We start from the raw sequence: 20564 nt of genomic DNA on the forward strand, positions 1-20564 counted from the left end.
AATTTGAGCTCATGATCTAGTACTCGTGCATGACCTCTTGTACTTGAGGAAACTATGATTGTGAATAATCTATAATCACTGGCATACATTTGGTGTGGGGAAAAAAGCATATATAAAGCTTACCTGGTTAGTCTTACCCAGAGGGCTTTGGCATAATTGATCGTTTAATCTGGGTTGTCAAGACACCAGCCAGAGACAAGCATGTCTCCAGTGTGTTTAGACGCAGTGGTGCAGAAGTGTTTGATTGGCCCGGCCCCTCGTGCAGTTTTTCATGTGTTTTCTCTGATTGAGCCTGAAAGACTGCACATGACTGCAGCTCCTAAATCTATCTCATGTGCCTGGCGGCTGCGGCCAATAGGAGAGTTTTTTTCTGTTTAAATTGTGTTTACTTCTTCTAAATTTATAACATTTAATTAGTCATTTATTTATCCAGGAAATAAACTTTCTTAATTTTTCGATCTAAAAGAGCGACTACAGAGGTTTTTAGAAAGTTACAACAACAAACAATGCCAAACTAATTCATACAAAACAACTGCAGTCTGATTAGATGTTTACCACACTAACAGTATTTTCGGTTCAATAAACTATTCCAGTCAGAATGTGCAGCATTTGTAAAAAACTTTACTTAATGAAGATTTTACGAATGGAAATAAAATGTTAAGCAAAAACCGTTGATGATATGCATGTAATTTTTTATTTATTTATTTTTGTTATACAATGGCAATAACTATCTTAACCAGTATTTGCAACATGGTCAAGAGCCTAAAAACCTTGTTGGCCATGATCTACCAGTTACTAAATTTTTAGCTTAACTACTTTAGTGTAATGGATTGTTAGATAAACTAATCTGTTTCCTCAAATATTATTTTTATTCTCCATTTGTTGCTTCATTTTTTTATTATCAAACTAAAATGCAGAATAAAATGTGTATATGTATGGAATCAAAGCTATAGATTGCACCTAAGACTATACAATACACAAGACGTGTTACTCGTATAGTTTTAAAAGGGGAAGTGTGATGGTCAATATGGGAATGAAAGCTCGGAACAGACGTGTGCTTTTACGACAGCTTTTTGTGGTCAACAAATGCACTGGAATCTCAACGAATACTTGCTTCACATACATAACAAATATATCCACCTAAAGCTTAAAATCTGAACCAGCTACACTTAAACACTTTTTAAAAAATGTTTGGTTTTATAATCGGTATGAAATGAACGTGAGGTCACATGACAGCAATTACTCAAACACCCAAAAACTTGTATACAAAGAGTAGCTGTCATTTCTGGACGAGATTTTCCATCAAGACCAAGTTGTGAAATGCTTCAGAAGAGTTATTCAGAGGATGATAATGTGTAACACGGCCTTAAATGAGGAGGGTGTTGTCATCTCTTTACTTTCGAGTGCGCATTAGCTCAGGAAACCTGCCGATTTTGAACGAACGTTTAGAACATTTAGAAATGAAACTCATGAGACAGCTGTTGTTTAATTTTATTGGTGGTCCCAAGTATGTAATGTTATTGTAAGCTTGGCAAACGATTTTGGAGAATTTGATGTTTCTCCATTCAGACAGAATGCTGGAGCATAATGCCCGAGATGCGCTTCAAAAGATGGCTACTGAGTGAAATGACTCGCCCTGAATTGACTTTGATTGTACTAAAAGTAAACTTGCTTAAACATGCATGATCTATTTAAAAGTGATATTGGAGAAAATTTTCACTTTTGTAATGTTTTTTTTTTTGTATTTTTGTAGATTTGTTTCTGTTGTGTCTGTTAGCTCAGACAATTAGAAATGAAAACATGCAGCCAGTTTGTTATAAACTGTTTAAAATGTGTCATTGATTGATGTGTTTGAGTTTTGTATATTTTGGTTTTGATAAAGCAAGTTCTTTAATGTTGCAAACAGTGGAGTCCTCTCATACAGGATCCCAGCTTCAGAAGTGGCAACAGCCAAATGGCTTAAATTTATATATGTAGGGAATGTCCCAAAAAGACGAGGCAAAAACATACTTGTGTGCACAAAAAAAAAATCAAACTTCTGCCAATAAAGCTGGACTTACATCAAATTTGCATTTAAAGAATGCAACTGTACGTACAATTTATCTGGAAAAAAGTAAGTTTTATATATAATTATTGTATATTTGTTGTAGTTATTGTTATCAAAAAAGCTAATTTGCTAACATTATCATATAGACATGTGCACCAAAACAGGTCGCAGTGAACTGAGCTGTTTTTGACAGGGTAAAAATTGTTAAGACTACGTTTAAAAAATCCTAGTTACGTTCTAGACTTTTCACCAATACTTTAAAAAAATCACAACAATGTTTCTAATCTCAGGTTGAGAGCTATATTCCAACCACAAAAGTATGTGTTCTGCTGTTTGCGAATAATTGTAGGATTCATAGATCATATTGATCATCAACACTGAATCATTAAACTGAAATGCACAAAATGATAGAAATTACACTGATAGTTGGTTAAAGATGCTGTTTTAGAAATAAATCATACCATCTTAGAGGTTCACTCTGGTCAAAACAGGTGTTTCCAGAGAGCTAGAGCAACAAAACTATTTGAGTATACTTTAATATTGGCAGTAATTAAGGAAAAAGCCACTATAAATCTCTTCATACATTCTTTTTTTAGCTGCAATACATTTTTACACAAACCACTGACCTTATTCCTTAAACATGTTGAATTTGATTGTATTTTGGTTTATTTTCCTTATAGCGGTGTCCAGTCTTGATGAGGAGAGCAAATGGTCGGTGCACTACACAGCCCCCTGGCACCACCAAGAGAATGTCTTCCTGCCAGGGTCCAGACCAGCATGTGTTGAGGATCTTCACCGTCAGGCCAAAGTCAACCTGAAAACAGTCCTCAGAGGTCAGAAACAAAAATACAAACAGAAATAGATTTCAAGTAAAACAAAAAACACAGGTCTAACAATATTCTAATTCTGAACAGAGCAAAAAACTGACTAGAAATTTCTATACAAATCACATATGAGATTAAGCATAATTGTTTTAATCAGCAAATTCAAATTACCTTGTAGAAGATTTTTTTTCAGTAACAGACCATTGCTTGTAATGAAGATTACTTTACCACTCTGCAGAAAGTATGTAAAAATATAGATGGGAATAAAAACTAATATTAAGGCTTAATGTTAAGTGTCTTCTATAAAATAACAAAAATCTGTATAGGAACTTTCTGTTAATGTCCCAAATGTACTTTATAATATCATTGTGACCAAAGAATAACAAAAAACAAAAAACTTTATATTTGTAATATTCTCATATGGCCATAAAATAATTTGGAAACACCCTTAAAGTCATATTGGGAATGTTATTCTATGACCAACAGAAGACCACATAGGAACATTCTGTTGAAGTCCCAAATGTCCTCTTTGTAAAGTTTTCATGTAACCATAAAATAAACAAAATTGAAAGTTCCCCGAAATCCATACTGTATCTAGAATGTTATTATATAACCAAACAGAGGACCATGTGTTTATTCTGTTAATGTCCCAAATGTCTTCTTTGTAACACTCTCATGTGGTCTTTAAATTACCCATATTAAATTTTCCTCTTAAGTCATATTGGGATATTATTTAAAAAACAGAATACCATGTGGGAACATTGTATTAGCATCCCAATTGTGCTGTTTGTAACCTTTTTATATGACCATAAAATAGCCAAAATTCATGTAATGAGCATTAAACAGCAGTACTTCCACAACTAAAAGCTGAAGTCCCTATGCTTCAAACAAATATGAGCCAGAGGCCCATGACCTGGATTGAAAACCAATGTTTTGTAATTGACCCTTTTCACAAGAAGGGTTCAACCAACAGTAATCAGCATCTTAAATCCCAGAGTAATTGAAATATTCTGACATTCATAAAGTTAAATAGTTAATTTTAAATAGTTAATAGTGAGTGGTGTTTCTAATGCAGCGTATATGGACAGGACAGTTATTTTGATATTCACACTATTTATTTCCCCTTTTTTGAAAACTGTCAAAGCACTATAGTGGAGTTTTGTTATTTGTACCCAACTATGATGACTTCTGCTGCTAAGTAACCCAGAAATGTGAAAAGGGCCTAAACTGCATTTTTAAAAATCTTTTAATATGGCAGTCTGCAGTGTTTCTGGAGGAAGCAATTTAGAGATTTTTTTTTTTAACAAGGGAATATTTTTAAAGTGAATATCTTTAAAGCAAACTGTAAATACATTAGTTTAACTTATCACAAAGAAAACATATCACATAACAGAAGTAGGTTGTGAACGATCGTTTATGGGTTCAGATAATCTGAATCTTCCTGATGGTGCTTTTCTTTTGGTTTAGGTTTCTGTCTGTCAATAAACTCCCCATAGGGACTATTCAAAAACACCATTGAACAGCTCCTATAAAGCCTAATGGCATATGTCCTTATCATTTGACCTTCTGCTACACTAGGGCATTCCATCCAATGCCAGAGAATAGCATCACTTCCAGATGCCAGATGCATTTTACTTTCATGGCTCTTCCTAAATTCTCTCATTTGACCTTGCTCTTGCCTAAATAATTAGTCTTCTGAGGTGTTCTGGAATGCTAATGTACTGGTGTGTGTGTGTGTGTAAGCAGTCTTGGCCCCAGCGGATGCAGCAGGTGGCACACCAAATGTCAGTTTTCGCCCTTTTCCCAGAGAGCTTTGGCAGGGTCACTGTTGTTGTCTGTCTGTTTGTTTTAATTGTGAATTAAAAATATTTTTAGTTTCTAATTTGCATTCACAGACCACGCACAGCAGAGCTTTTAAATGTTTTCTCTTCTCAGTCCCTGAATCACATTGTGATATTTAATAGTTGAATCAGCCACTGCAGATGTAGAGTTATATCTCTGTATCAGTGTTATAGGTTTTGGCAGCTGATCGATAACTATGCAACTATTAGTTAAAATCAGGTGCTTTGCAACAGTTTTTCATACAACAAAAACCAAATATTAGATTGAAATACATTTTAGATAGATGGCGTCTAAGATAGCAGACATAATTTGTATATAGAAACATAAAGCATGTATTGTCAGTAATCAGAGTGCAAATTTGGTGCATTTTATTTGCATTGAAATTCGAAGTGTGAGACAATAGTAAAAGCACAAGTACCTACAATTATGAGATTAATGCAACATCCTTCACACTTGCTCTCAATCTCTGTCCTTCACTCTTTGACCTACTAGCATATTAACCTGTGCTAGCCTCTGCTTGCTAATCACTGCTCAAAATGCTTAGCTAATTATAGTTGTTGACTCCAATGGGGCTTAACTGGGTAGCACTCTGTGAAGTAACATTATAAGCTTTCGAAAACATAATCTGTTTCTGGCAAAATTCAGAATAAGAAGTACAAAGGGTATTCATTGTTTTAGTAATGATTCACTGGGCTAAATGTGCCTTTTGCTTATGTCCATTTGTGTAGAATTTATAATATTATACATTCACTACCTGACAAATGTCTTCGATTACAGTTATAAGAGCAACAAATAATAACTTGACTTCTAGTTGATCATTTGGTAAAGTGGCAGAAGGTTAATTTCTTTTAATGAATCATCTGTTGAACTGCATCCCAATCATCACAAATACTGCAGAAGGCCTGTTGGAACCAGCATGAACCCAAGATTCTCACAGAAATCAGTCAAGTTTGGTGAAGAAAAAAATCATGGTTTGGAATTACATTCATTATTGGGGAGTGTGAGAGATCTGCAGAGTGGATGGCAACATTATTTCTGTTATGTGACAAGACTTTTGTCTAGGCAAAGTCAGACCTTATTGTCCTAATTAAATAATTAAAAAACCAAGGCATAATCATTTTTTATTTTGGTAAAATAAGCATGATCTAGAGGCCTTTGCCTTTCATATAAGCCACTTCTGAAACCAAATGATCAAATAGAAGTCAAGTTATTATTTGTTGTTCCTAAAACCTAGATACGCCACAAGACTCTTGTTAGGTAGTGTATAATATAGTTACTAGTTAATTACTGTTATTAGTAACTTATAAAGTCATGGTAACTAATGACCTTAAGTTTTTCAAATTTGATTGTATTGCAAAAATGTGCACCTGTTGTAATAATAATAATAATAAACAATATATATTATTATAATTAAAAAGAGCTATACAAATAAACTTGAATTGAACTGAATATACAGTATGTACACATAATTCCTACTTGCATTATATGTGTTCGCAGACTTGTTAACATTGCAGGTTTATGTTACTGAACTAAAATCACCTGACCAGTGCCACAATCAGTACAACACTGTATACAGTTTATATTAAAACACCTTCCACTATAATTATTATCTAATGTCATCTCATGTCTTCTAAGCTCATGTTTATGTTCGCAACGAAGATGTTTATATTAAATTCATATTTATTTACAGCATGCAGTAACTGAAATTTGTTTGGATTTGTTTGTCAAAAAAAAAAAATCATTATATTCTGACCCGTTTTCCAGTAAATTTAGTTCTGAAGCTTGGATTTACAGATTATGAGACAGTAACAAGCTGAGATGTCATGCAGTTTGTACATACAGCACACAACACCTGCGAAGGTGTCTTGTCTTTTCATGAGCTGCTGCAGTAAGGATTACGTGATTACACTGAGCTCTGCAAAATAGACAGAGGACACACACAGAAAGAGGAAGAGAGAGGGAGAGTAGCTCATAGTGTTTCTCAGCGGGCACTCATTATGAAAGTGCCAGAGGAGGTGATCAGCAGAAATAAATGGATATGTCAGTGGCATTAGGTGGAGGTGGAGACCCCCTTCTCTGCAGGCCATTCATAACCCAACAGTCTGATCTGACATATTTAGGTTAAACTCTCAGTCCTACTTTAATTAACTGGAGGTCTTACTTATAGTTAAGTGAATATATCTGTCTACTGAATGTTGGTTTGATGGCCAATCTATCTATTCATCTTTCTGCTGATCTGTCTAAACACAGAAATGTCTTTCCCCCATCATTTTAGTATTTAAAACAGACCTGGACGTTTTACGGCCCTGGGGCAGCTGGACATATTTAATCAGCCCACGTGAAGTATTTGGTTTATTTAAAATCAACCACAAATAGTGCTGTGCAATGCACAGGTCTAATATAGTCAATAAAAGGACCCGTTCACATATGCTATTGCACCTTTTGTGCTTTACATTATTTCAAATGGTGACATGCTGCTTGTGAGCCCAAACAGTAAGCGATGTGCACGCGCTACGTCACTTTGCATTTTCCATATAAAGTGAATTGAAACCATCTTAACTTTTCAGAATGATGTGAATGCAGAGCGAGTCATGTGACAAGAATCAATCACGCAGCTTCACACTTTGTACTGTATGTAATATACACAGTAACAATGGTAGACTAATAACCTCAGACAAACAGTTTAAGAAATACAGATACTGATCTTCTCTCAGTGATAATCACTTGTGTGATGTGCTTCTTTGATTATCTACCTCAGATGTTTAACCTGACTTCTGTACCTTTGTTCAAGCCCAACACAGGCTAGATTTCTCGCACTGAACGTAAAAATAAATAAATAAGTAAATGAATAATAATGTAGGTGAAACAATCAAACAACCATGTGGCATTTATTGCTTTTTAGTGAAGTTAATTTTGTGAAACTGGTGTTTAAAATACATGCATTTATTCTGTATATTTAAACATTTTTGTGACTTGTTTTATTATGAATGTTTATTAAATAGTGATATAATTGTGCCTCATTACAATGTTTCACATACTCATTCATTCATTTTCTTTTCGGCTTAGTCCCTTTATTAATCTAGGGTCACCACAGCGGAATGAACCGCCAATTTATCCAAATTATTAATTTGTTTAAGTTCTGTTGATTCTGTTGACCACCTCATTCAGCCTTTGTTTCAACCTCTTTTTGATTGTAAGTTTATGTTTTCAATACTAATTTGTTAAACACTCTTTACTCTTTGTTAATCAGGGATTGGGTTAGTAGAGAGGGGGTGCCATTTTCCTTTTTGTAACAGCTTTCTCCTGTTTATGTTAGTAAGGGAGTGAGAGTATTTTTGATGTATTCTTCTTTTCTTTTTTTTTCTTTTCTTTTCTTTTCTAGATTATTTAGTTCTTCCCCTTCTCTCAGTTAGAGAATTTTTGTTTGTTGTTTTGGCTTGAACCCCCTCTTGAAGTTTTTTTGGAACCCTCCCTTAATCCTTCAATAAATTTTGTTAATCTTCATTCAAGTTCTATTTCTTTTGTTTAGTCCTTTAAGAAGTGTATCATATGACCTCAATGCTGACACACACACACAAAACTCCATTAACATTCTGTTGCGTACCCGTGTCCCCCTAGACAGAGTTGAAGGGAACGTAACAATATACTTTATGCAGTGGATGCTCTTCCAGCTGCAACCCATCTCTGGGAAACATGCATACACACTCATTACACACATACACTATTTACCCTGCCCAATTCACCTGTACCGCATGTCTTTGGACTGTGGGGGAAACCTGAGCACCCAGAGGAAACCCACGCGAACGCAAGGAGAACATGCAAACTCCAACTGACCAACCCGAGGCTCGAACCACCGACCTTCTTGCTGTGAGGCGACTGCACTACCTACTGTGCCATCGTGTCGCCTGTTTCACTTACTGCTTATGCTATTTTGGATAACAAATTTTGGGCAGAATTGTATCAACCGTACTGGCCTGGCCCTCGAAACTGCCCCGTTTTCTAATGTGTCCCCTTGGGAAAATTAATTGAAAGATTAAAAGAGCGAACAGTTGTCATGTTCTTTAGTCTCAGTTTTCAAGCATGCAGTATTAATTCAGTTCTAAAAAATATATAATCACAGAAGTATTGGGATAGATATAAACACTAATGTCTGCTGTAGAAATCAAAAAATGACCTTCTGAAAGATTCTTGATGCTTCAGATGAATATTTTATTATTTGTTTTATCAATCCGGTGAATGTGATTGTACTCATGATACTATTTGGTAGTTAGGTAATTTATTTCCCCAATTTGGCAACCATTAATAGTTGTCTGCAGAATGGTTTGAATTTCTGTTTAGTAAAATAAACATTAGTGTTTCATTTGGGACGACACTAAACTCTACGGCGTCACGGTGGCACAGTGGGTAGCACAATCGCCTTACAGCAAGAAGATCGCTGGTTCGAGCCTCGAGATCAGATGGCATTTCTGTGTGGAGTTTGCATGTTCTCCCCTTGTTTGCATCGGTTTCCTCCGGCTGCTCCGGTTACCCCCACAGTCCAAAGACATACACAGGTGAATTGGGTAAACGAAATTATCTGTAGTGTATGTGTGTGTGTGTAATGAGTATGTATGGATGTTTCCCAGTGATGGGTTGCAGCTGGAAGGGCATCCACTGCGTAAAACATATGCTGGATAAGCTGGCGGTTCATTCTGCTCTGGCGACCCCAGATTAATAAAGAAACTAAGCCAAAAATGAATGAATGACTAAACTCTACACTACACAAGTAAACAGTATTGTGTAGTGCGTATAAGTTATAAGTGTGCCATTTATTACACAACTATTAAACTATTGAATTCTAACCAATTTAAAAAATACTGTTCAAATTAATTAACAATTTTTACACAGAGAGCAACACTTAAAATGTAGCCAGAATCTCCAGTAAATTGCATGTTATTCTGATTTACACAATTGTGAGAGAACTGTGATAACATTCATTATTCTCAATGTATTGCAACTTTGTTAATTAATTTGTACAGCATAAGCCTGCTATCTATCAGTCAGTTATTGTCCTCTCTCTGCAGTGAGGGCAAAAGGACACTGTGTCTCCGCAGTAGTACAGTAATATGCTGAGTGGGATGCAAGTCATCAGTATGTGTAACTTAAATCTGTTCTTTGCAGGGTGCTTAGTCTATGCTTGGCTGTGGTAGTCGGCTCTTTTTTCCATCCAATTAAAAACAATATGTACTGCAATTTTTCATTTCAATATTTTTACAGTTTATTTGTGTTCTTAAATTATGGGACAGGACAAAATTTATAGCCTTTATCCTTGTGTAAATGCTTTCTATAGGTTTTTGTGATCTGCATTAACTTATTCGCAATCTGTTTATAATAAGATGGTTATTCTTGCCTTTCCAGAGTGCGACAAGCTCAGAAAAGATGGCTTTCGCAGTTCTCAGTATTACTCCCAAAGCCCAGCATTCTCTGCAACCAGCCTTTGTGAAAGTGTACATCTGGATGAAGAGAAGACAGAGAAGAAAAAGAAGGTTGATACACATTACAATCCGTTCCTCTAAATTCAAATGCACGCAATGGATAGAAAATAAAACTAGTTTTGCTTGTCTGTGCAATATGTGATGTACTCTCTAAACAATTGCCTAATATTGTATATTAAAACGTGATTTTTAAATAAGTAGTGTGTAAGAAAAATGTAAGATATTCAAGAAAAAAAATTTTAAAGCTACTTTTTGCTTAAACATTCTTTTTAAGACTCTTTTTAAGACTGTTGCTTTTATCGCATAAAACAGACAGATTCCTAAATACTCGATCACAACAGAACAGATGGGTCTGTTGTTTTGCATCGCCCCCTTGTGGATGTATGTATGCTAGCGGTGTAGTTTAGTTTCCACTTCAATGAATGAGTCAATGAAGTAGAAACTATTTGTTCCACATTCTGTCATCCCAAAGAAAGGTAATGTCTCACTTCACTTTTGTTCCTTTATTTTATTTTTCTTTCCTCTCATCAAGCGGTTTAAAGTCCTAGACTGCCTATCACAGTCTTGCCTCTCTCTCTGCTGTCATTTGAGATCTTGGAAAACAAAGGTACCGCTCTTGCTGACGTTGCTAGTCAGTGGTAGCACTGTGCTGTGTTAATGGTGGCTTCAGATCCTAACAAATCCTTATAGCATTGTCACACACAACCTACTAGTGCTAGTCACCTGCCTTGAGCGTGTTTTCCCCTCTACAGTTTAGAGACAATGAGTACGGTAGATTACACAAATTAAACATAATTAATGCATAATTAGATTGTGTATTTCCCTCAAGCATTCTTGCACATATTTATAAGAGCTGTTTATGCATAGCAGAACAAAAGATTCTGCCTAATTTGTCTTTTTGCTAAATAAATATGATTAAAAAAAGAATATTGGGACGCTTTATGGTTGAATACACAGCCTGTAACACTGATCTCAAATTAGCATGAATAATTTAGAAAGCAGCTCTCCTCCATTCAGGGCTCCCCTGAGCTTATTGCTTAGAGTAATATGTTACTGGAGGGAAATGCACTTCAGGAGCACTTTTACTCTGCTCTTTTTGGAAAGCATTTAATTGAATTAACAGTAGAAATGACCAAGTATCAGACAATACCTGTTACTGGACATTGGCTGGGCTATTATTCACCGAAACCTGGCCTCACTAAATCAGTATGTCTTTGTTGTGTTCAGGCTTCCGATTCACCTAATGAAGAGGATAAACTTGTGTACTCAATGCCGCCACAAACCCCTCTGCTGGAGCATGGCTCTGACATGGACATCCAGAGAAGCTGGACCAGCTGTCTACCTTTGCCCACTCCCGAGGAGAAGATGAGACTGCAGGCCCAATCGGTGGCTACTGATATAATTCCTATCAACATTACAGGTACCACCATTGTTAATTCTTGAAATATCCTTTTGTAACAAATATTATATTTTTAGAGCAGTTGCTTCAACTACCTAGCTGTTCATTTTTGTTACTTTGTAAGTTATGTTAAGCTTTAGATAGTGGGTTCTGTATGTGCCTATATTAAAACTCTCACCACCAATAATCCAGTAATTATTTTCATGTTATAACTGGGTTGGGTTGATCAAAACTGAAAGTTTTTTCATTGTTACACAACAGAGATATGAGGTTTATGTGGTGAGTAAAACGGAGGCTAGTTAGTTTGAGCTGTGCCAGTTAACTTAAGTCCACAGTGCTGAACTAAATCAACCAAAAAAATGTAAATCCCACTTGGTGCGGGTTGATTTGACCCAGAGAAGTTGCATTAGCATGAGGCATGCCATTAATGGGTACTTTTTCTATGTTTTTATATCATTAGGTGAGAACTTTGACCGCCAGGCCAGCTTTCGCCGCTCCATGGCAAACACTGATACTATAATACGAAGACCTAAGAGAGTTCAAAGAAGAAAGACAATAACAGGAGTGCCTGACAACATCCAGACTGAACTAGGTATTATATTATTCATTGTTCCTTACTATACACATCACTCTTCTTAACTAAATGAAAGTAGCACTTTAGGAATCACTTTAGGTTCAAAACTACTTAAACAAAAAAAACGTAGGCAAAAAGTATCAAATCGCATATCTAAAATCAAAATTTAAAGTTATAAAAAATGAAAGCTGTTTGACTTGATGGACAGTTTGTTTGGTAGAAATGCCTTTATTCAAACTGTGGCTGACAGTTTTGCATTGACCAGTGCCACTGCTTCACAAGTGTAATACTCTATTTATGCCACTAGGTGTCCATAGAATCCATGATACTGTAAATACCATATTAACAAAACTTTCATTTAAATTACTGAATGATTCCTAAAGCAAACTTGGTTCATTTATTTTGAATTACTGTTATTATTATTATAAAAATATATATCACAGATTGTATGGATGTATTTATCTACTTTTAAAAAGTACAATATTTTATATGTATACAAATGATATACATGTTACACCTATTTTTTTTTTTACAGCAAATAAAGAACAAGCTGACACCAGAATACATTCGAGTATGGCAGATCCGTACTCCACCCTCAGTCGAGTGGGAAGTGTAAACTCCACCCTGAAACGCTCAGACACCCGTGATTCCTGTTGTCAAACAGAAGAGGTGAAGATTGTTCCTCCCTCAGTACGCAGAATCAGAGCACAAAGAGGCCATGGAATTGCTGCCCAAATGGCCAGTGTCTCCTCCTCAAGCAGCATTTCCACCATAAGTGACTGTAATGGCATTAGCTACACACAGCTTAATGACAGTGATCAGAGCTTTCAAAGTTTACCAAGACAAGGTTCTCGCATCCCGCAACAACACAGTGAAACAAAGTACAATAGCTCCCCCTACAGGGCGAATTCTGGTTCTACAAGCCCCTTGTCCTACCATTTTAACATGCAGCATGACTCTTCATCATCGCTGCATATGCTGTCTGACTCGAGAAGCAAGCTTACTGAAAATCTAAATTACGAAGGCTCTGATAAAAATAATACCTCAAGCTTGTTCAGTCTCAGTGGTGCTCTACAGAACTCCATTCCTTATGGATACAAAAGGACAGAGGACAACCAAATGCAATCACCTCATTCGTCAGTCCAGTTGCTCAATTCTGAGGATGCCTCATTGTCGGGTGTCTCCTCGTGTTATGAATCTACAGCGTCCCTCTGTACAGGTATTCATACAGAGACTGAGTCCCAGTGCAGCACACTTGATGGCAGAAACTGCTGCAGTCCTAACTGTGTCCGCAGGGATTCCAACTTCTCAGAGAGCAGCAACCAAAGCTGCAGCACACTAACCACGGACCAATGGACGTATGAAGTTTCTCCAAAAGACAATGTCACTTCAAGTTGCTCCTCACCTGTCAGCCATATATACAACACAGAGGAACATTCTCCCAGCAAGACAGATACAAGCTCATTGTTCTCTGTTGACAATGAAGGTTACTACACCTCCATGCGCCTAGACTCTGGTTTGAAGTCACACAGTCACGGCTGCATCAATAAAGCAGGAGAACAAAAGCACAGTTTGTATGAGTGCAAAGACCACCACAGTCAAAGTGATACTGCAAGTCTGCATAGCAACCGCTCCCTGACTCGTAGCATCTCTCTGCGAAAAGCCAGGAAGCCCCCACTCCCTCCAGAAAGAACCGACTCTTTAAGGCGTAAACCCCAGAGGAAGAGTCGCCACAGTGGTTCAGTCCTTAATGAGCAGTTAATCTCTAGTCTCCAGCAGTCCTTACAACTTAACCTAAATACTCAAACTACATCTTGCTCTGAACAGTCACCCTGTGGTAGGTTTGAAGACCCTTGGGTCCTCCGACCGAGAAGTCAGAGTATCATAAGTGCAGCTAGCAGTGGGGTATCTGCACCAGCTGCTGTATGTCCGGTCACACCAACACACAGTGACAGCAGCAGTCAGCGCTCAGACTATGCAGAGTCATGGGAATTCTACATGGATTGCCCATGTCCACGGTCTGACCAGAGTCTTTCCTCACAAATCACAAGGTCTGCAAGTGCTGAGGAGAATCATGGAGTCATAGGTAATGCATCCTACAACACTGAATTCCCGTCATCTCCCTTCAGCAGTAGTCAGTCAAAATTGACCTCATCTCCTGACAAAGTCCATCGACTCACGTCACCATCAAGCGGCTACTCAAGTCAGTCTAACACTCCAACTGCAGGCACTCCAGTTACGTCTCTAATAAGAGCAAAGTCTCCTGCGGGGAGACCGAAACCAAAAGTGCCAGAAAGAAAGTCCTCCCTACGATCTTCTATATCATCCTCTTCTACATCCCTGTCCTCCAACACCTCAGATTCCATCAGGAACATTCCTCCACCTCCACCTTTACCTGACATGACAACTGCATTATGTGGGTCGCCCAGTTCTGCTTCTTGCTCTCCAACAGCAGCTAAAATAGACCCAATACCCTCTTTTACATCTCTACAGGATGTATCATCTGCCTTGGAAGATGGGCAAAATATACTTTCAGATACATCTGCAACACCTGAGGAATGTGATAGTCCTGATTTTCCCCCTCCCCATTCAAATGTTTTTGAATCTCTGTCAGGCAATGTAGATACCAACAGCCCCCCACCTCCTCCACTTCTGCTTTCCAAACCTTCACTGTGCATTTCATCTCTTCTTCCCCCTCCTCCTCCACCTCCTCCACTATTACTAGAGACAAGTCTTCAACCAGCCACCATTTCGAAGACAGAGAGCAGTCTTACACCTACAACAGCTGTAAAATGTGAAAAAGAAGTAAACATCAGTCACACTGGAGAGCAAGAAAAGACTCAGAGACCAATAATCACTGCCCAGGCCCTTCAGATGGTGCAGTTGCGACCTGTTAAGCTTAAGCAAATAGAAACTATTTTTACATCTGTCAGTTTCGATCATTCTGATCACCAAGCACAAAACCATTCTGATACAAACTCAGGAAAGTCCCTGGAAATTGAGAATACAGGGCAAACAGTGACCGTCAATTGTGTTACTCAGTCAGAAAATAGTATGGAAACATCTGAATGTGAATATTCTGTGAACAGATTCATAGACGATCTCCCTGAGGTATCAACTAGCACTCTACCCCCTGACCCAGACGAACAATTCAAAAAAACTGAGCAAAATAATCAAGTGCACCTCTCTTCCAAGTCCACAAATTCCTTAGCTTCTCCTCTGAGTTCTCCAATGAAACAGAAGCCTCCTATATCACCCAAAAAACCCAATCTTTCCCTTATTATACCACCCATAATGCACTTGCCATTTTCCAACGGACTCAAGCTTCAGCAGGTTTATGAAGCACAAGAGACACTAGAGTCAGAGCAAGTGAATGGTGCATTCTCGACAAACACAGTTAATTTGCAAGCAATTCCTTTAGACCTTGAGGTAGAGGAAGAGAGTGACTCAGACTTATCAACCCCTGTGGTCAAGAGCAGACTATCTTTCTGCAGCGAGTTATCATCAAGCAGTTTCCAAGACCTGCAACTTTCTGATTACATTCTTAATGAGCATGACCTCGGCCTGAGTGATAAAGACTTTGGGCTCTGTGATGATAAAAGCACATCAGATGATGGTTCAAGCAGCAGCTCAGGATCCATCAGCTTTAAAGAGGATGAACATGAGGAAAACGGTAAGGGCTTCCTTTGTTCTTTCGAGCATGCCATCATGTATTAGGATTTATTTTTCAGCTTTACATCCATCTGTATAGAACTGTTTACTGCATGAATGAGTAGATATTATTATTTTATTAAGTTATGAATCAGAAGGTTCTCTGTACATTAATGGCAAGCCTCAGGGATCATTTTCATATTTTTTCTTTTCTGAGAAGATAATTTGCTTTGATATAGCTATATTAACACCCCCATCAACCTCCCATGATTCCACGTCAAGGCATAGTGGATGCTCTTCATTACCACCCACACAGTTCCTGTCCTACTGTATATGCTACAGAAATGAGTACAACTCAATGGTTCTTTTTATCTCTTACACAACTAGCTACCCTTGAATCAGCTAAGAAAGTTGAATGAGAGCCCTTGAGTGTGTGATGGTTAGAGGGTTTAGATTGTAATATTCTCAAGCCTCTGCAGTGCTCACCAAAGTGCAGTTATTGCACAACAGCAAGACTACTAAAGGAGTGTGAATAATTTAAAGAGCTGGAAATGTCTCTTGCAGCATGGGTTTTATGTCTTTCTGATTTTCAGTCAGTGTAGGCTCAGTCTCCATTGTCTCTTTTCATTTTGAGAGGTAAGCTTAGTGTTTGTTTGTTTGTTTGTGTGTGGGCTGTAGGTGCTGTGTTTGACTCAATCACTGAAAGCACATCTGACATTAACGCTAGCGGAGAAGCTGTGGAGGGGATGGTGACGCCTGTTCGCCCTCGTACTACAGAGGACCTCTTTGCTGCAATTCATAGGTAATGTGATTTTTTATTAATTATTATTTACCTATTAAGCCAGCAAGAACTTTGCAGGTAAAAAAAGTTATTTGAAAAAATGTATAAACAAGTATTTTATGTAATTTATATAAATCAAAATGTATTCATTAATACATGTTATAGAAAATATTTGTTTAATTAACACTATTCAATGTAAATCTAAGTTTTCTGTGCTAACATGGAAAGTATTATTGCACTCCTTTCCCCATATTGTAAATTAATTTGTTTTCAAACTAATTTCAATTTAAGCCACAGAGTATCACTTAATAAAATTCTAACTTTATCATGTTTAAACGTTATTCATACAGAAAAATTATTTAAAATAATAATGATTATTAATTTTAAAACTATACATACATGTACTTTAGGAACAATTTTAATATTTCATCCTTACTTGAATGCGTTTGTGGAGTTTGAGAACTGCTAGATCAATTGAACTGGTTTGGGATCTGAATGGAAAACAACCTTGATGATAACAGATCGGACTATTATGCTATTCATTTTCTCATAAATATATATTTTTATTATAATTAAAAAATTAAAGCAAATAATGCAAAATTATTCATTATTTATCCTAGTGTTTTAGATGATCTCATAGCATATTATGCCAAGGTCTATGACAAGCAGTGATATTTTACTCTTTTCATTTATGTTATTGGAGATGTATTGTGCTCATGCATTTGTGTTGAATCATTTGTCTAAACGTTTCATCTGGAGCAGTCTACGTAGACAGAACATGAACATCCAATTACAGGTGTGGACTGTACTAGCAAGTAACTAAGTCATAGGCTTGTGTTGTATTCCTGTAGTTTGACAAGATTTAGAATTTACCAGTAATAGTAGTTCCCTTAAAAGTGAATTATCCTCATTATTGCCCTTACCAATTCCCAAGCTCTGCTTCATTGTGTTTGTACTGTGATGTCACATAGTTTAAAAGTTAAATGTGTATTTCATCCAACTTGAAAGCAAGCAAACACGGAGCTTAGAGGATTATTCTAGTAGTTTCAGGAAAGAACTAAAAAGCACATGATAGATTTATTCTTAGAGGTTTTGTCATCATTAATTTGTGTGAATCAAAGTTTAATGCCAAGGAAGAGCAGACCTCCAAATGTTCCTATTCAACAGCCTAAAGGGAACATGATGGCCTGATTTTAAGCAAAGACATAGGCAAATGTGGAATTATATAAATGCAATAGTGGTGTTATGTTCTGAGGGTATATAACTTTATTATATAAAACTCTATAACATTATAATAAAGGCAGTAAGAAAGTAGTGCCTCTATCTTTAAATACTATCTTGAAATATTTAACTTCTATAATCAACAATGCAATAACGATTTTTTAAACAAGTTTGCCCTATACCTACTGTATCTTTGGTAAGACAACCATTAGTTCCACCTCTAAAATCCTGGCAGTGTTGCCTGTTTGAACCCACATTAAACCCAATGCAACTTATTTTGTGGTGGAAAAAGTTATAAAACATGCCATCTACACTAAGTCTGAAATCAGATTGATAAACATTTATAGACATAGATTTTTTAATATAAAGAATAACGTCTGAATAACCTCACAATCTTAAAAAAAATGTCTCACTCTTACAGATTTATATTTAATGCTAAATATGGAAATGTTCCACTGAAATCATCAGTAACATTGATGTCAAGACATGCAGTAACCATGCCAAAGGCTTACCTAACAAAATGTCCTGCTGTCTTTTAATCCCCAGGTCAAAAAGGAAGGTCCTGGGCCGTGGCGATTCTGAAGATGAACGCTGCCGTAACCTCCTCCCTTCCCCACCTGTCACTCCAACTGGCTCCTGCCCCAGCTTGCCACGTCAGACCAGCTCCATCCAGCGGAACCTACGTCGCTCCACCACAAGCAATGACAGTTTTAAAGCTTTGCTACTCAAGAAGGGCAGCCGCTCAGAGTCCAGCTTTCGCATGTCAGCCGCTGAGATTCTCAAATGCACAGACCCCCGTTTCCAAAGGGCTAATTCAGAGAATGCACTAGCTGACGGACTGTCCTCTCCGACAAGCAGCAGGAGAGCACATGAAGAGTGGGCACGGACGGAGGGAGCTTTGCCTCGCTTTACCACTGGACAAACTATCCCAAAATATGGGCGCTCGCGCACACCACCTTCCGCAGCCAGCAGCCGGTATAACAGCCGCAGCCGGATTACCAGTAGGCCAATGACTGCCATCTGTGAACGAGATGGAGAGGTGGCTGAATCTACAGACTGCTACTTAAGTAGCGAGAATCATTTTGTCTTGGCTTTATCCTCCAGCAGCATGGTCTGCGCTCAAGGCAGCACTTAGAGCTCTTGACACAACTCTAACAGCTAGTTGTCCATTCGATATAAAGGTCTGAACTCTAGCTGGAAGGCCATGATTGTGCTGGCTGACAAAATTCCCCAAGGAATAAAGAAGAAGAGGCAATGGGGGAACTTTCTGTAATTCTGTAACTCTAGTTTTGCTCTGTTCCATCAGTGAGAGTTTTATCTTTCAGAAGACATTAGTATTCTCTAAAGAAAGTGATATTAACAGAGGGTTACTGGTTTTGTTTAATCAAATGTTCCTAGCTTTCTGTATGCAGTTTAGGAGAACATGGAAATGTACATTTATCTTGGCTGGTAAGTTGAGGAAAGAATGAACGTAAGCAGAACGTTATTGAGGGATTTTGTTTTGAATGCTCCATGATGATGGAAAGTACAATCAAAAGAGAGCACTTAAATCGTGAATGAAGATCCAGATCACATTCGTTGAAAAGTTGGTGCATGAGTTTGAAGGGGGGGCATGTGACTGGATAGTTATGGGGAGAATGCTGTAGAATAAGTGTGGAGGTGATATGGAGATTGAGTGTTTAGAGAAGGAGTGTCCAGTCCTGTTCCTGGAGGCCCAGTGTCCAGAGCATAGCATTTATCAGTTTTAACACACTTGTCTCATACCCATAATCATATTTTTACGTCATGCAAGTGTGCACACAGAGGAGGAGGGACTAAGTATAGAAGTTTCTACTAAGTTTATTCACAATTAAGATGTGTATTGGGGTAGGAGCTAAATTGTAATGGACAGTGGCCCTCTTGGAACAGGTTATTTTAGAGACTGATTTAAAATATGTATATTTTAAGCACCTTTACATTCTTTATCTCTTTTCCTTTGTGTCCAACCTACAGTTAGAGCAATGAGAGAGATGCAAGTTTATCTGAACAGAATGTTTTTCAGTTAATGCAAGCCAAATAGAGTTTTACTGTATCTGTTTACAGTTGGACAATAATAATAATAGTTATATATACTTTACCAATGTAAATAATCAAGGCATTATAAAACTAACCATTGTGTTTCATTCATAGAAACTTTCTATTTAGGCCTCTTTGTTTTTAAATGTTGGAAAATTCCTCACCTTTGTCTCTCATTTTTGCCCGAATTTGACAATTTGTACATTTTTATGTTTCTTATTTCTAAACAGGGGTACTGTTTATCATACTTACTATTGATATGTGCACCTGCTTTTTCTTTCTCCCATAGTACCGAGCACCAGCAGAACGGTAGTAGAGAAAGGGTTAAGTCCCTGGGGTAAAGGCCATATGAGATGCAAAGGGTTTCTGTGAAATAAATAAATCATGGCATTAATCTTATTCACTTGTTTTCTGTCAAATATTTGCATCATTTATTGTATCAGAGCTGTTGTATCAAAGCTTTATGTTTACAGTAGTGTGTACAGTAAGATAAAACAAACTCCATTGACGTCATAGTTAATTACATCTGAATGTCATTATCCTTGCTGAGATTTAAGTTGAGTAGTTAAGCCCAAATATACTGAAAAACGTTTACACAACTAAAATGTTGTCAGTAATGTCTTGTGTTAACGTTTTTTTTTTTTTTTATTCAGTAACTTGCTGTATAACCATATCAAACCTGTAAAATGTCTAAGA

General features: G+C 37.2%; 1 protein-coding gene and 1 long non-coding RNA gene across 15 annotated transcripts in view; one reads left to right on the top strand and one right to left on the bottom strand.

The window, feature by feature from the left end:
* Positions 1–20267, top strand: part of nhsl1a (NHS-like 1a) — a 67473-nt gene extending 47206 nt beyond the window's left edge. For 5 of the 14 annotated variants that reach the window (XM_087290682.1, XM_087290684.1, XM_087290686.1 and 2 more), the window contains exons 2-9: positions 2728–2880; positions 10111–10238; positions 10720–10794; positions 11415–11607; positions 12047–12178; positions 12696–15833; positions 16490–16613; positions 18360–20267. In XM_087290682.1, coding sequence (XP_087146808.1) covers positions 2728–2880; positions 10111–10238; positions 10720–10794; positions 11415–11607; positions 12047–12178; positions 12696–15833; positions 16490–16613; positions 18360–18948 — 4532 coding nt within the window. In that variant the 3' untranslated portion in view covers positions 18949–20267. Of the gene's footprint in view, positions 1–2727; positions 2881–10110; positions 10239–10719; positions 10795–11414; positions 11608–12046; positions 12179–12695; positions 15834–16489; positions 16614–17354; positions 17389–18359 lie in introns of all 14 variants that reach the window. The other 9 variants (XM_087290683.1, XM_087290687.1, XM_087290688.1 and 6 more) reach the window with 3 other exon arrangements.
* On the bottom strand, positions 1750–20234 carry LOC141378600 (uncharacterized). Its single transcript, XR_015513547.1, has 3 exons — positions 18326–20234; positions 10103–10205; positions 1750–2861 (listed from the first exon to the last, which is right to left on the bottom strand). It is a non-coding gene; the product is annotated as an uncharacterized LOC141378600 (long non-coding RNA).
* Positions 20268–20564: the final 297 nt, after the last annotated feature.

This window comes from Danio rerio, chromosome 17 (genome assembly GCF_052040795.2).
Source record: "Danio rerio strain M-AB ecotype USA chromosome 17, GRCz13ab, whole genome shotgun sequence".
NCBI classification, from domain to species: domain Eukaryota; kingdom Metazoa; phylum Chordata; class Actinopteri; order Cypriniformes; family Danionidae; genus Danio; species Danio rerio.